The sequence below is a fragment of the Eretmochelys imbricata genome, chromosome 1, assembly GCF_965152235.1.
Source record: "Eretmochelys imbricata isolate rEreImb1 chromosome 1, rEreImb1.hap1, whole genome shotgun sequence".
Taxonomy (NCBI): Eukaryota; Metazoa; Chordata; order Testudines; family Cheloniidae; genus Eretmochelys; species Eretmochelys imbricata.
The window spans coordinates 99,921,210-99,938,546 of NC_135572.1; the positions used below are offsets into that span (position 1 = coordinate 99,921,210).

General features: G+C 41.6%; 1 protein-coding gene across 1 annotated transcript in view; it reads left to right on the plus strand.

Annotated features, from left to right (window-relative positions):
• Positions 1–17,337, plus strand: part of FARP1 (FERM, ARH/RhoGEF and pleckstrin domain protein 1) — a 276,098-nt gene that overhangs the window by 131,679 nt on the left and 127,082 nt on the right. Inside the window, exon 2 of the mRNA XM_077807045.1 lies at positions 14,654–14,758. Coding sequence (XP_077663171.1) covers positions 14,654–14,758 — 105 coding nt within the window. The remainder of the gene's footprint in view (positions 1–14,653; positions 14,759–17,337) is intronic.

The window sequence follows — 17,337 nt, forward strand, 5'->3', positions numbered from 1 at the left end:
ACCGCCGATCAAGCTCCTGACTATTCCCCATCTCCTGTCTCAGGATGCGGGTTTTGCACTTCACCCCAACCTGGCAGTGCTATGCTTCAGAGCTTGGCTCCTGGATGGTTCTGAGGATTATAATATCTTGTTCTGTGGAGGTGCAACAGGTGTTATTAAACAGTAGAAAAACATCATCCTGCATGACTTAGCTGCAGAAATGGAAGAGATTTGCCCCCTGGTGTGGTCATCGCCACCTCTGGCCTAACTTGGTTCCCCTGTCCCTCATCCTAGATTACTTGCCGGATCTGAAGACATCCGGGTTATCCATCAGTTCAGTCAAGGTACACCTGGCCACCATAACAAGCGACAGCAACTGCATTTGTGAAGAATGTCCCAGTACCCAAGATATGCAGAGCTGCTACTTGGACTTGAGTCCATACGTTTTCAAAACATTATGCCCTGTTCGGTGCCATCAGATCCAATGCAGCACTTGGCTCTGTAGTACTCTCTTCATTTCTGGATCCTGTTCTGAAGCTCCGCCCTTTTTCTAGGGACACTGCTCGGAAGTCACCTGAAGTGGAGCACCCATAGGGATGCTACTCAAAGAAGAAGGAAATGTTACTCACCCTGTGTGGTAACTAGTTCTTCAAAAAGTGTCACTATGGTTGCTGGCTACTACCTGCCCTCCTTTCCCTCTGCTTTGGTTGTTTCCTATGGGATGATTGAGTAGAGAAGGAAGTGAGGGTGTTTTGCCTGCACACCCCTATATAGCCTCAGTGTCTGTCACAAGGAGGAATAGGGTGCATGGGCAGGCCTAATGGGCACTGCCAGCTAGAAATCTGCAATCAAGTGCTTGAGAGGCACATATGCACCTGAAGTGGAGTGCCCATAGGGAGACACAACTTGAAGAACTACTCTTACTGCATAGAGTGAGTAACATTTCCTTTATATCCTTACCAAATTTGGTGTGTAGTTTTAAATATTTACTCTTAGAACTCCAAATATTCTCCATTTACATGCATAATCCTTTTTTAAAATTCATTTACGTTCTTTGCCTCAATTCTGTCTTTTCCACAATCTAATTGTCTACCTTAATCTCGCTATATTTCACCTCCCCATTTGTGAAATGAAGGTAATGCAGGCTTTCTGCCACCCTTTGTACGTCTTATCTATTTAGACTGTAAAATGAAATGAGCAGGAACTGCTTTTCACTATTTCTAAGCTCAACTCCTGAAACAAAGGCACTCTGATCTTGGAACCTGTAGGCTCCAAGTAAAAATATTTTTTAATTTATTAGTATTTTGTGCAGTGGGTGCAGGACTAGAAATGTGGAAGCTTGGAAAAATGTAATGTTACTTTTTATGGTAGTAGCAATATTTAGATATAATGAATATTTATGACTATTTTTTAATGGCAGTATTTTTTTTTGAGCATATATATCTCATAAAAACTTTGAGAAGTTGCAGTAATTGAAAGGGGGAAATAAAGGCCATACTAATCTCTCTTCAGACATATAAGCATTATAAAGAAATCTTAGTGTCAGATCTGTGTATCTGGAAATGATTCGTTATACCCATTTGAAGTTGTCTGATTTGAAGGATTCAGACCTGAAGGAGTTCAATCTCTCTCATTATCTGTTCTCTCTCTATTTCTCTTCCTCCCAGGCAGTGCAACGTGTAATTCTATGTGAGCTGTATCTGCTTATTCAAATAAAGAACTGTTATTTGGTGACCCCTGGTAAAGAGATATTAAGCAGAACCCACAATTCCAGTAGCTTTATTTTACTGTATCTCTATAGATCTACAGCTATTTGTGGATTTAATATAGATAATTTTTATTAGTTCTCTCTCTGCTTTAAGAAAAAAAATCATGTTTAATCAAACATATCCTAAACAAGCAACTTTACATTAGCTTTATTATATCATCTCTTTCCCCCCCTACATACTATCAAACTGTTCTGGGGAATTATTTAGCAGCAAGTGATCTTCCCTCATTAAGGTTTTTAAACTGAATGTTATGATTGACTATTTCTGGTAAAGTTGAAGATGAAGGTAGGAAGAGAGATTGAAATCTGGGTCAAATCAATCCTTCTGCTTTTGTCTTTTCCTTTGCCTTTTTCGGAAAATATTCATTTTGATACAGACTGGTTTGTTCTAAGCAGAAATACATGAATAGTGAACATGGTTACAACAGTGAAGCTTTGTAGATTCAAAAAGAGAAAACTATAGGTTTCCATGGAAGCGGACACCAAAAATAAAGTGAAGAGGATGGTTATTAAAACCCCTCTAATTTGTTTTGCACATATAACTGTAAATTCTTGTTTAGTTAAAAATCATGGTAGCTGAGATTAGTCTTCCTTTAAGACTTTTTCTTGTCTTGATCACCTATGGCATTGGCCACTGTCACAAGGCAGAATACTGGGCTAGATGGACCTTTGGTCTGACCCAGTTTGGCTGTTTTTCTGTTCTTATGACCGATGATTAAAAAGTTTGACCTTCCTGCTGCTGAATATTGGAGGAGGAGGAGGATGTAAAGTACATCTCAAAGCCTAAAGCACATTTTTTCACACAATATGATGGCAAAATATGTGGTTAAAAGATCAGAAAGGTGTGCAAAAAGATTCTTTGCTTAGCTAAAACTATATAACTGCTTTAGAGAGTATGAACACCACCCACTATGAGTAGACAAAAGTACAAATGCATTAGAAACATCAGTGGCACTTTTAAAAATATTGTGCTTATATGTATAGGGGGTGAGGTGGAAAATCTGTCTGCTAAAATCTACCCAATAGTCACAGTGGGCACCCAAAGTGGGAGGAGAGTGGAGATATAGATATTTATTAAAAAAGCAGCTTAAAATGTTAATTATTCCAGTAGGCACCAGTCCAGCTTTTGATAGCATGCAGGTGGACTGTTGCAACTGTACAGAGCTTCATTGAAGTCTCTGAGAGTCCATGAGAGCACGGGGGTCCATCCACATGGTATGAGTAGCGGGATCCAGGCTTTCATCTGCGTTAAAACTGAAGATGGTTTTCAAGAAATGGAATGCATGGGGTAGGCAAAAGTGACACGACTTCCGCTCTTCAGAACTGTGGGTGACAAAGGGTGAGGTACACCTTGTACATATACACACGAGTATCTGCATATGTGGGCACAGTCACCTGAATGTGTTTCTGCTCCATTGAGGGATATGACTTATGAGCCTCAGAGGGCAGGGACTGCACTATAAGTGCAAAATATAATTCATTCCTACCTAGGGTGACCAGATGTCCTGATTTTATAGGGACAGTCTCGATTTTTGGGTCTTTTTCTTATATAGGCTCCTATTACCACCCCCCCCCAACCCCCTGTCCCGATTTTTCACACTTGTTGTCTGGTCACCCTATTCCTACCACAGGCTTTTAAACCATCCCAATCCTCCATCTCTCAGTTGGGCTATAACACATTCAGGTGACCATCACTGTGACTTGATGTATTGTGGCTGCCCTTCCTCTTCTGCTGAAAAAATATGCTCTCCCATTTTCCAGTCTTAACTAAAAAAGAAAAAAGTAACAGATCCAGATGAAATAAAGCTATTTTTTACACAGTTTCTTCTCTACAGAACTATCAAGGCCTATACTTTAAGGGTGGGGTTTTCAAAAAGCACTCAGGGTATGTCTATACTGCAGTTAAAAACCTGCAGCTGGCCCATGCCAGCTGACTCAAGCTTTGGCTAAGGGGCTGTTTAATTGTGGGGTCGATGTTTGGGCTGGGCTGGAGTCCGGGCTCTAGAATCCTGAGAGGTGGGAGAGTCCCAGAGCTTGGGCTGCAGCCTGAGCTCAAATGTCTATACCACAATTAAGCAGCCCCTTAGCCCGAGCCCCAGAAGCCCAAGACAGCTGGCACGTGCCAACTGTGGGTTTTTAATTGCAGTGTACACATACCCCTGTTGAAGTCAATGTGAAAATTCCCCTTGACTCGGGTGGAGCAGAGTTATGCTAACACTGAGTGCTCTTGAAAATTCAACCCTTCAAGCAGTAAATTGCAAAGTAATTTCCTATTTATTCTAGGAAAGAGAAGAGGTAGGAATATGACATTTGTCTTCATAGGTTGCTGTCATTGTTCTCCTCTGAACATAGTTTAAGCTTTCATTTGAAGTGTAGAGTTATGCTTAGGTATTTACATAAAATCCCTATTGTTTAATCTGATCCTTGAGGTTATTTGTTGTACTATTTGCTTATCACAAATACTTGTTTCTTTTCCAGTGCAAATAAATATGTAGATATTTTACCACCTCGATAACTGGGAGAGAGTTCATGCTTCAAAGGATGCTGTATTTTAGTGTTGAAACTATATTGCTCACTGTGGTGAAGCTCGCCCCCCTGCAGAGGGTCAGCACAAAGCCTATATACCACTTAAACTCACCGAGTGAGGAGTCCGGGATTTTATCCTGAGAACTTAAATGGGACGTCAGTGATGCACAGACCTTGTGCTGACCCTCTCCAGAGTGAAGTTTACCTATAGTGCTAATAGCATATACCAAACCTCCAAAAAATGTATGCAAGGGAAAGACAATAGTTGGTTTCATTGATTTGACTCAATCTGTTCTCCTGCTCTGTCTTCCAGTGGCTTTCTGGCATGGAACACCCCCGATTTCCTGACACTGATGCCATGTCTCCCAACCCTTTTCTCCCTCAAGCTCCTCCTTAAAGCCGAGTTCTTTTATGAGACCTTTTGATCATCTATCTTCTCTGAGCATTAACAGTTTTAAATACAAAACATGGAGTTAACAGAATGGGTGCTCCCCATTAATTACCTGTTTGTTGCTGCATCCAGTATTATTTCCTTAGTTTATAAGTTGTCTATTTAGATAGTCTTCAGAGATGGGACTTTTTTTACACTTGACTGTAAAGTATCCTCCGCAGCTTGGTACCATGTGTTATCCAGATATTAAATCAAGCCCATTCCCTGGGGGGCAAATCTTGAAATGTCATAGAATCATAGGACTAGAAGGGCACAGTTGCCAACTTTCACACGGTAAATAAGCACCCCAACTTTCACAATAAGCCAAAAATCAAGATGATCCCATTTCAAAAGAAGGCCAAAACAGGCCAATCCCTAAGAACCCCAACACTGTATGTGACTAGATTCCCCCCGGCAAGCAGTCTGGGACTGTGGTGGGCCCGCTGTGCACCCCTGACTCTCTTCCGCTTTGCCCCTGCTTGCCGGGAGCTGATCAAAAAAAAGAAGCAACAAGCTACAAGCCAAAAACTAACAAGTTAACAAGGAACTCACAAGCCACTTAAGCCAAAAACAAGCCCAATTTCTGTGGTTTTTTTCGTGGGTTTGGCATGTCTGCTGGAAGAGACCTCGAAAAGTCCTCTAGTCCAGTCCCTTGCACTAATGGCAGGACTAAGTATTATTATGTCTGCCTCTCTCTCTCTCTGTTATGGTGAGTGTGTGATGGGTTTCACTTGGAAAACTGCAAGATTATTTGATTGCTGTCTGTTTACCAAATCCTGCTATTGCACTCAGAAATGCTCTGAAGGCTGCATGAGAGCACATTCATGTGGGTCTGGGTGCAGCTTAGGGTGAAAGTTAACACCCCCTATGCTTTCAGTTCTAAGTGGAAAGTAGCTCTTACCTGTGCTCAAGAGAGCGACTGAATTTCAGTCTTCCAAACATTTCTTAGGAATGTTTAACTGAAGATCCAGATATTCAGTAACCTTAGAAGAATTTGCAGTGCAAAAATCTTTTTGATCAGAGATTAGTTTAGTTTGGTGGGTAAAAATTCCTTAAATAGCAAATTGTTGACTGTATGGAGATAGTTATTGATAGCTGGGCTATGCTAAAGTGGCTATGCTAAATTGAAATAAAGAATTAAAATCAATTTAATCAATCCCCCTTCCCCCTTTTCCCCCAAAAAAAGAAAAAAAAAAACCTCAGAAGGTACTGGTTTTGTAAACATTACTAAACAGTTTTCTCAACAACTTCCATTCAAGATCATGCCACAGGAATGTTCTGTACAATTACTGCTCAAATAAAGGGAGGGATGGTAGATTCATAGAGTTTAACGCCACAAGTTATCATTAGATCATCTAGTCTGATCACTTGTATTGCACCCAGTTTCTGCTTTATTGAACGAAATAATTTGTGTTTGACTAAAGCATATCTTCCAGGAGGGCACATCACAGCCCTTGGTAGTTTGTTCCAGGGTTAATCACTTCATGTTGGAACTTCATGCCTAATTTCTAACGTGAATTTGTCTAGTTTCAACTTCCAGCAGTTGGTTCTTGTCATGGCTTTCTCTTAGAAGCCAGTATTTTCTCCCCATGATCAAGTCTCCTCAGTCTTCTTTTTGATAAGCTAAACAGATGAATCTCCTTCAGTTTCTTTCTAAGGCATGGTCACCATCCCCCAAATAATCTTTTGTGGCTTTTTTCTGCACCCAGGTCCACCGGAACAGGAGGGTCAGGGGCCTATGACTATGCCCTCTCACTTTTTATCGCCGTAAGGGCGGGCGAAAGAGGGGAGGGAGTGGAGAGGAGCGGGCGGGGTCTTGGGAGGAAGCAATGCAGGAGCGGGGCTTCTGGGGAAGGGGTGGTGCGAGGGTGGGGGGAAGGGGCAGCACTAGGGTTGCCAACCTTCTAATCACACAAAACCGAACACCCTGCCCCCTACCAGAGGCCCCACCCCTGCTTGCTCCATCCCCCTCTCTCCGTCACTCATTTTCCTCCACCCTCACTTTCACCGGGCTGGGGCAGTGGGTTGGGGTTCAGCAGGGGGGTATAGGCTTTGGGCTGGGGGTACAGGCTCTGGGGTGGGGCTGAGGATGAGGGGTTTGGGTTGCAGGAGGGGGCTCAGGGCTCAGGCAGCGGATTGGGGTGGGCTCTGGGGTGGGGCCAGGGGTGTGGAGTGCAGGATGGGACTCCAGGCTGGGGCAGGGGGTTGGGATGAGGGGTTTGGGATGCAGGAAGGGGATCCGGGGCTGGGTTAGGGTGTGGAGCGATGAGGGCTCCAGCTGGCGATGAGGGTTTGGGGCTCATGAGGGGGTTTGGGTGCGGGAGCGAGTGAGGGCTCTGGCTGGGGTTGTGGGGTGGGGCTGGGGATGAGGGGTTTGGGGCGCAGGAGGGGACTCCAGGCTGGCTGGGGCGGGAGGTGAGGGTGCAGGGTCCAGGTGGCGCTTACCGCGGCTCTGAGGAAGTGGCTGCCAAGTCCCTGTGGCCTATAGGCACATGGGTGGCCAGGGGCCTCTGCACGGTGCACGCTGCCTTCGCACCCACAGGCGCCACCCCCCACAGCGCCCATTGGTTCTGGTTCCGGTTCCTGGCCAACAAGAGCTACGGAGCTGATGCTGGGGCGGGAGCAGCCTGTGGAGCCTCCCAGTCCCTGGCTGCCCCAGCGCCTAGGAGCTGCAGAGACCTGGAAGCCACACGGAGCCTGCCTTAGCCCTGGGCTCAATGTCCCAGTCAGTGATGCCAACTGACGCCACCAGGGTCCCTTTTCGACCGGGCGTTGAAAACCGGACGCCTGGCAACCCTAAGCGGCACGGGGGGGGGGGCGGGACCACGGTTCAGGCACCAGTGCCCTCCCCCCCTTGCACTTTTAGGAACCTTTCGTTGGTCCTGCTTACATCATCTGTTTGTTCATTGGGAATTCTTTAAAGTTAAAGATCTGTTAGAGAATTAAAGCATTTCCCCACTGAAGAAAGTATAAATACCCTTACCCTAAGTAAAAAAAGAGAAAAAAAATATAAGGGTGAATTGTGTAAAATGGAAATAACCAGCAAAGAATGGTGAATGTGCAATGTAATGCAAGTTACTTTAATTCAGTACCTTCATAGCTTGCAGCTAAGTGTGATTATGCATATTAATCGTAATTCAGTGTTCAGTGGGCTGACATTCCCTAAAAATGTAAAGCGTCTTTTACAATGTAATTTCACAGAGCTAAAAAAGGCCAATTCAAATGCATTAAGCACTCAGGATGTATAGCTTGAAATGAGTGAGCTTGTTTTCACTGAAGTAAAATTGGAATGTCATTTGAGTGTTGCATAAGAGCCACCAGAAAAAGAGGAATAAGAATTATATGGTCCCATTAAGTGACTGCTATCCAAGTTAGGAATTTTTGTGTGAGAGGAGTTAATGGAGCTGCTGGTCTGTGAGGTTTTTCCTTCTTCCTCTCATACCTTATCCTTGGCGACGTCAACTTCCAGACTGATGTCCCACTTGACTCCTTAGCCTCTGCTTCCTCCTCCCCATTTGATCTGCAGTGGTGGATCAGTTCTCGCACTCAGCACAATGTCCTCTTGATGTTGTCACCACTAAATATTTTTTCTCTCATCTTCCCACCATAGAGATCCCTTTCTCTGACCACCCCCTTGACACCCTGCCCTACCGTAACCCCCAGTCCATTAGTGGCTATGACTTCTTTCCTGTTTTTAATCCCTTCCTTCCTCTTCTGTCAATGACATCACTGACTCCCTCTACTCCACATTTTCTACTACTCTCCACTTCTTCATACCCCCCTTTTCCACCTCAAAGTCTGTCCCACCAACACAACATCTCAGATTCACCCCCTTATCCGATGTTCCTGCATTTCTGAACACCTCACTAGAAAGTCCCAGCAGACATGAATTTCCTCCAATACAAAACTGTTTTCTCGTCCTTCAGTTCTGCCATCTTGCCAGTTAAACAGCTCTACTTCTCCAGTCACATTGACTTTATGCCCACTGTCTCAGCTGCTAAGGTGACAATTTGGATTCCCTCCCAGCTCCTGTGCCCTCCTCTTCCACATAGGATCTTGCTGACTTTTTCAAAATCCAGCATTACTTGCTCCTTTTCCCGTCATGCTCCCCTCCTTCTCCATGTCATGTACAGTGAAGTTTCTATCCTCTTGTTGTAGTGTCTCCATCTCTGCCTCATGATTTCCCCTTCCTTCCACTCCCTTATTCACCTTTCTCCTTAGCTTCTCACTCTCTTTTCACTCCTGCTTACGATAGAAGCATGCTGTGGTGTCCCCTCATCTAATCCCTCCTCCCAGAAGTAAATGACCCATGACCATTTGTCTATACTCAGCTCATTTCTTGCCTCTGCCTCCAAGATCACCAACTGCACCTTCTTTTACATCTGTTGCCACCTCCATCTCTGTCTGGCTTCTGACCACTCGTTTCCATTGCAAGTGGTCTTACCAAGCCTCCAATTAACATCTTTATGGCAGATCTCAACGATCTACCGCTTCTTCCTCTTTCTTGGTCTCAATTGCTTATGGCATGTTAAGCACATTCTCCTTGATATCTTGATTTTCACCACTCCGTCCTCTCCTGAGTCTCCTCCTACTTCTCTGGTTGTGTCTTCTTATCCTTTCACAAAGGTTCAGCTGCCAACACTCACAGCCAAAGAAAGCTCTATGCCAACACTCACAGATCTACTTCTCCCCTCTTGACTTGCCTCCCTCCATCCAGTCCCACACCCTAGTCTGTCTTTGACATCTCCTCAGATTCATCTCACCATTGGCTTAAACTTAACCTGGCTAAACTAAACTCCTTGATTTTTCCCCCCCTTCCCCCTTTCTCTGTGAGTGTTGACAGCACTATTATCATCTCAGTCATTCAGGCCTGGAACCCAGATACTGTATCATTCTAGCTTCCTCCTTCCCCCTTGTGCCACGTACCTAGTCAGCATTTGAATTTTGCTACTCACTTCTCCAAAGCATTTCTAATATCAGGGCTTCACTCCGTCCACACAGCTAACTCTTGTCCAGGCTGCCATTATAGCTTGTCCTGACTACTTCGGGGCCTCCCTGACACGCACATTATCCTCGTCAAGTCCATTCACAATGCAGCTACTAATAATTCCTTGTCCAACATTATGATTGTATCACCCTCAGTATGAGTTACTCCACTGGGTCCCCCTTCTCCATTCCATAAAATTCAAGCTTCTTGTCCTTCCTTCCAGGCTCTACACAACTCTGCTCCTCCCTGCTTTCACTTCTCTTGTCATTCCTCTGCTCTGCCAATGATGCCAACCTTGATAGATCACTTGTCCACTCATTCCCCAAGCATCTTTGTGTTTTCTTCCTCATCACCCCTTACATATGAAATGCTCTCCTGGAAAAACTAGTGTGTAAGGCCAGTACACTGTCCTGTCTGAAATCCCCCCCACCCACCCCCACCCCTTGGCATGCTTCTCCTGTGGTGCCAATGGAAAATTTCCCCAGTGATAATGCCTACTTATATACCGGTGGGGCTAGACGATGTCTATTTTATTTATTCATTCATAGATTTTTATCTCATAATTTAAAACAAATAAATGTAAGACTAGGAGTCAATTTGTACACATAGCTGGTCCATTTGACCACATGTTCCTGTCATGGTCATCTTCATCCTCTCTCCAACTTTGCCTTTTTTTTTCTTTCTCTCTTGGCTGCACCAATTTGAGCCTTGTCTTAAGTTAGATTGGAGGCTCGTTTGAACATGGACCATGTCTTTCCTTGTACAGCTCCTGAAACAAGGGGCCTTGATTCTGACTGATGCCTTTTGACACTACCATAATACTTAATTATGCAATAATAACATCAGAAAACAACTGCATTTTTTTATTTATACTCAGATAATCTTTAAGTTGTATAATACTCTATACCAACAATTTTTCAATTGCAATAAATTGAAATAAAATTAGCTTTTATTTTATTTTAGTGTTGCAATAAAATTAGCTTTTTCTGTTTTTCTGTTTGTTTTCTTACATATTCAAATATATGATGATGTCTGTTTATATTACAGTAGCAACTAGATGCTCCAACTAAGATCAGGGCCTCATTGTGCTAGTCACTGTACAAAAATTGAGTGAGAGATACTCCCTGCTCTGAAGAGCTTACAGTCTAAATAGGCAGGAAGGGAAAGAGACACAGAGAGGTCCAAGAGTGGTCAGTGTCAGAACCAGAAATAGAACCTAGGTCTCCTGACTCCCATTCCAGCGCCCTCTCCACTGGACCATGCTGCCAGAAGATGCCTGCCAGTTTCTGTTCAAAAGAAAACATGCAAGGTAGCATAAGCCATGTGTATAATGCCAGTGAGACTAAGTGATTTTAATGCAAATAGTATCATAAGTGCAGTGTGTTCATTCTTGAATATTCCCCCCGAATATTACATATTTCTCTGTCAGATCATATATGTTGTGAGCTTAATTACTGCTCTTTGGGTTCCATGCCAAGTAACCTGCTGAATTTTTAGTTTATTGCATTTCGACTGTCATAAGAATATCATTTAGTTTATTGCCTTAGACTGTCCTAAATTAACATCTATATAGAACTACCCACTTGCTAAGTTCATGTGTTTTTGAATTTTACACCTTTGTTCCCCCTTTGCTATTCTAGGAAGACCAGGACCATAGATGCTGAATCTTGGCAGATTGTAATTTTACACATATAATATCTCCAACTGAATAGATGCCAGGCTTCCTCTTGATTTAGACAGATCAAAATTGAGAAGAGCTTTAGAATAATGTTTTTATTTACAGATACTTGAAAAAGAAACTCTGTATGTTGCATAAGTCACACAATATAGAAAATGCAGAATGACAAATGCAGTTACTTGGCTTTAGAGCTGTCTAAATGCATATGAGGACAAGTTAGAAATAAATTACATGAAAACACACAGCTGCTTATAATCATTGTCTGAGGTCAGACACGCCTGCTTTGCTGCACCTGTCTCACTCTGTGTGAGCAGTGCAGGGGGCTATGCCTTGTCTTTTTGTGTCTGTCATAAATCCTGACCCTTCCCACAGATGCCTGCTTTCCTAGGATAAATTATTAAAGTTTAGAACATAAGTACTTGGAGGTTTAGGGACATCCAGAACATGGGGTTGCATCCCTTACTATCTTGGCTGATAGTCATTGAATGTCCTATCCTCCATGAATTAATCTAATTCTTTTTTGAGCCCAGTTATTCCTTCACAACATTCCCTGGTAATGAGTTCCACAGGTTGACTGTGCATTGTGTGAAGAAGTATTATCTGATGCTTGTTTTAAACCTGCTGCTTGTTATTTTCATTGGATGATCCCTACTTCTTGTGATGGGGTATTCAGCACTTCCCTATTCACTTTCTCCACACCATTCATGAGTATATATACCGCTATCATATCCCCCCCCACCCTTTAGTCATCTATTTCTAAGATGAACAGTCACACGCTTTTTAATCTCTCCTCATATGGAAGCTGTTCCATTTCCGTAAGCATTCTTTGTCAATTGTAATATATCTTTTTTTGAGATGAGGTGACCAGAATTATTCAAGATGTGTGCGTACCTTGGATTTGTTTAGTTTGATCGATCTGATAGTCAGACACACATTGTCACTGGATGTTATAAAAATACTTGTAAATATGCATAATGCAATAGGTCTTAGAAGTCTTGATTCCCGTTCTCTGGTTAGTTAGGTGAAAGCAATGTCCTTGGACGCCTCAATGGGCAGTCATCCATTTTTAATAAACAGCCTTGTGCAAGCTGGACAAACCTTAGATTAATCTGGGGAAAAGGCCCAGGGCCACAATTTGAACAAAGCCTCCATATTGCATAAGCAATTTTTGTTTTAATAGACATAATTTGGTGTGAGTGTTGAATTTTGGTAACATTCCTACTGTTCCATTGTCTCCAATGATATTTATCTAATTAGAGGTACCTGGAATTTTGTTCATTAAGAGAAGATTGCGTTCTGGCTATGTCTTTATACTACTCTTACGGGGGGGTTATTGAGAGGATTTCTGTTTTAGAATGTGTGAATATGTGAATTGAGCGTATTCAGATATAATACTCTAAAGTATGGATGTGACTCACATCTGACCAAATACTCATTGGCTAGAACAAACTTCCTCTTTTCACACCTCTGCTTCCTTCCTTCCCTCTCACCACCACTTTATTTTGGTTGGGATGGGCTTTTGTACAATTATTACTTGATATGTTACATCATGTTGGCAGTGTTATACCAAATGTGCCAAACTTCAGTAACACTTTTTACACTTATTCTTCCTGGTGTATTATCTTGAATGATGTTTGTATGACAATTATTTGTTGTTGATGACAATAAAAAGTGGCTTAATAAAACAATGTAAGGTGATTTTAGCTTTCTGGAGCTGTAAATCAGCTAGAAACCAGTTAGAAGCAATCTGAGTCTCTGTTTAAACAGAAATCTGCTAAATGGGTTTACAAAGAGATGAATTGGCACTTCTCTTCAGTCTGTGTTCTAAAACCAGCCACTTTTTAAGGATTCTACGTGCATCTTGTGTCTGCAGGTGATAGAGCTTTTGCTTTGGTGATAGCTACGCCTTGTGTACATTAAGGAAATTATTTTAATTTCTCTAGTATAGAATTCACTCCTCCTGGATATCTATTTTATTATTTGTTTTTCGTAACCCACTTTTTGGTAACATTTGATGCATACACAGCTGCAAAGGTGCATCATAATCTTTGCTCTGGATATGGATTAACTGGTGTGTTGATAGTAAATTTTCTATGGTCAACAGTTTTCATCAGTTTATTTAGGTAATGAATGTGCTTTTTGTAGTGACCCAGCCACTCCCAGTCTTTATTCAGGCCTAATTTGGTGGTGTCAAATTTGCATGTTAATTCCAGTTCTGCAGTTTCTTGTTGAAGTCTGTTTTTGAAACTTTTTTGTTGAAGAATGGCCACTTTTAAGTCTGTTAATGAGTGTCCAGGGAGATTGAAGTGCTCTCCTATTGGTCACTACAAAAAGTAATTTTCCCTCTGTTGATACTCACACCTCCTTGTCAACTGTTGGGAATAGGCTACATCCACCCTGTTTGAATTGGCCTCGTTAACACTGCCCCCCCCCCACTTGCTAAGGCAACTCCCATCTTTTCATGTGCTGTAATATATATACCTTCCTACTGTATTTTTCACTCCATGCATCTGATGAAGTGGGTTTTAGCTCACTAAAGCTTATGCCCAAATACATTTGTTAATCTCTAAGGTGCCACAAAGACTCCTCATTGTTTTTGCTGATACAGACTAATATGGCTGCCCCTCTGAAACCTGTCACCACACAGGGACTTAGGTTGACTTAATTATGCTGCCCAGTGGTGTGGGTTTTTCATGCCTCTGGCTGAGGTAGTTAAACCAATTTTCTATTTTAGGCCAGTCCTAATTAACATTTGACGTTGGATTTGACGTTGGAGGGAAAGAGGGATACAATCAAACATCTACGTTGTTTGTAAATAAATCGCCAACTAACCTCATCTACCCTTCAAGCGAATTTTAACTGACTTATTTCTTATGTCCTGAGGAGAGGGTAGTGCCCTTATGGTTCAGGAATTTAGTGTGTAAGGGATGGTATGGAAACAAAGTATGAATATACCTCTTTTTCTCACCTCTATTTTAAAAAATTTTCTAAAAAAAAAATTAGGAAAATCAGTTTATTTTTATTTGAATGATAAAAATCTCAAGTACTAGTCAAAGAGATACGGATATTCAAAGCTATAAGGATATTCTTAATCTGTTTAAAACTGGTAGAATAATTGTCACCTTCATCAGAGGGATGATCAGGGCATTAGTTAGCTCATGTTTTGTAAATTACTTTGAAAATATAGCTTGTTCTGTATTGCTCAGCATTAACATTTTATTGTTTGCTAATAAAGCTACTCTTGTTAACGAACACTGTGTAACCATTTGTTGTTTCTATTTCCAGCAAAGAGCTCCGGGGAAAGTTTTGTTGGATGCAGTTTGCAACCATCTGAACCTTGTTGAAGGTGATTATTTTGGCCTTGAGTTTCCAGATCATAAAAAGATCATGGTATGTGAATGAGTTTCATTTCTTACTTATTTTCATCTACACATTTTATGTATATTACAGTCCCTCCTTCCCCACCTACCCCACATTCAGAAAACATTTTATTGAAGGTTTCAGTGGGTTTTGCTCAATGGGGATGATACGGAACTCATCTCAAACCCTGTTCCTCATTTATCCATATTGAAGATAGGAGTGGTGGTGTAACCATAGTAGCTGTTGGTATAGAGACTAAACACCATTTTAATTTTTGATTGGTTTGGATTGTGATAATGATAAAGTCCTGCCTGGTAGATAGGAAAAAGTCACCAATATTATGACACAGTTCCATAAAAGGCACCTTTTCTATCCAAGGGCAATAAAAACAAGTCACTGTCCTTTGTTTGTTACACTTTGCTGGTTGTCTCTGAAAATACATTACTTGACTGCAACAGGCATTTATCATTATATCATAGAGTGGGGGGGAGAGATTGCGAGAGTGTGTTAATAGATACACATCAGTTTTCATTTTTAAAATTCCATTTTGCTTTAAATCTTAATGTGTCACTGTGGCCTACTGAATTGTGTTCCGGTTAGTTGGATGCTGTGGTCATTGCATTCTTATGTGTACTTTGTTTTGCCCATATGGTGAATTCTGCCCCAATACACTAGACAGCTTAAAGGATATACATTGGGGCAGTTATTTTAACTTCCTGCCTGAAGGGAACAAGAGTTCTTAATTTAGGGCGGGAAAGAGGGTTTATTTGTCACTAGAGTAATCTGCTACCATTGTTTTGTGCAATTTTTTTATGCAAAAGAACAGAAATTAATATTACATAGTTCTGGGCTAATAGTTACTGAGAACAAAATAGAAAAGTGAACAGTAATATAAAGGTAATTTTAAAAAGTAATAAATCACAGACCTTACTTTGGATTTACTTGAAACATTAATTTTAACAGGTAATTTCACAATCTTCCATGCATCCTGAGCTAACATTTTGGTAACTCTTATTGACAGTAGTTTAAAACAATGTATGAACATAGCTGTGCAATAATGTCACAGTGGACAATATAGCCTGTACAGTTATGGAAAAGAAATATTCAGATTTTTCACTTTTGAGTTTGTAAAGTTGCAAACATAAAAGTTATAGTCCTGACAGCATATGTAATTTGGCCTCTTTGTGTATATGCAGTTATTTATATAACTGTGTGGACTGTTTACTTATAAGCCATAATATCTATGTGCAATGTGGATGAGTTGAAGTTGCTTTTGAACCATAACTTTTAATTTCTTGGATTCTGTGGGGGGAAAAGCATTATCCACAATGTAAAATTTTATATCATGCATAACAGAGAATTTGCATTTAATTGCTTTGCTTTTAAAAAAGTGAGTGTATGCACTACATTTACATTTATTTGAATATGGTTCATTGCTTTTTCAAATAGTGTGTAATACAAGATAAAAATAAATGCCTGAGCATTTGTTTGGACATTATCATATGCAGATGAGATCATATATTCAAACACAGGTCTACTTACTGCAATGTGTAGAGTTCCAGATCAAAGATACTTGTGTGTTTGTATGCCTGGCAAGCTATAGCATGATATGTTTGTAGAAGGCAAGACTGTCACTTGTCCTAACTTGGTTGCATAGACCAGTGGTCTCCAAATTGGGGTACGCAAGACCATCCCTGGGGGTGCATGGCAGGAGGAGCAGCGCCCCTGGACCTTTGATTCTTTGGTGGCACGCCAGCAGCAACTGGGCTCTCCCCACTCCGTCTTTGGCGGCACGCCAGCGGCAGCTCTTCTTCTTTTTTTTTTTTATTTTTGCTTACCTAAAGCTGGCCCTGGGGGTGCGCGATTCAAAAAGTTTGGAGACCACTGGCATAGACAAGTAAAGATGACGTTGCATAGATCACTGCTTCACACATTGGGGTGTGCAGAGCTGCACCTCTCTGTTGAAACACAAGCGCTGTTGCTAACTCGTGCAATTTTATCACAAGTCTGATATTTGATGTTTTCCTCAAATCGACAGCTGCTGGGAGCAGATTTACTTGTGAATCTCTGCTTTCATTTAAGAAAAAGTTTCTGTCCCTCAGAGTTGCAGCAAAAAGCTTAAAAACATGAACCCTAAATGCTGTAAAACAGAAGTCAAATAAAAAGAACTCCCAAATTTTTTTTTTATTTCCTGCTTTTAAAGCCACACCCATGATTTTAGGGGCCTGACTCCTGAGTTTTGAATGCATGCTGTTGGCAATATTGGTGAAGTCTTGGTTTTGCCCCCATTCCCCAACATGCCAGTAAGCTGCACCTTGGAAGGTGCTGCAGTAACTCTCTGCTCTCCTATGACAAAGAGAAATTGGGGAAGGAATTGGGTCTCTCTGGATACAGAAATCCTGTAATGACACGGCTATGCAACTCCCCTTATGCAGGGCTAGATCGCAATCTAGCTCTAGCCCAAAACAAATTGTGCAGAATTATATGCTACTGGGTAAAATGTGGAAAGCCCAGACTCTTGTGACTTGGTTATTTTTCAGTCAGTCTTTTTTTTCCCTCCAAACTTGGCAAGCACACATTCTTCACTGAGGGATTGTGTACATGCCAAG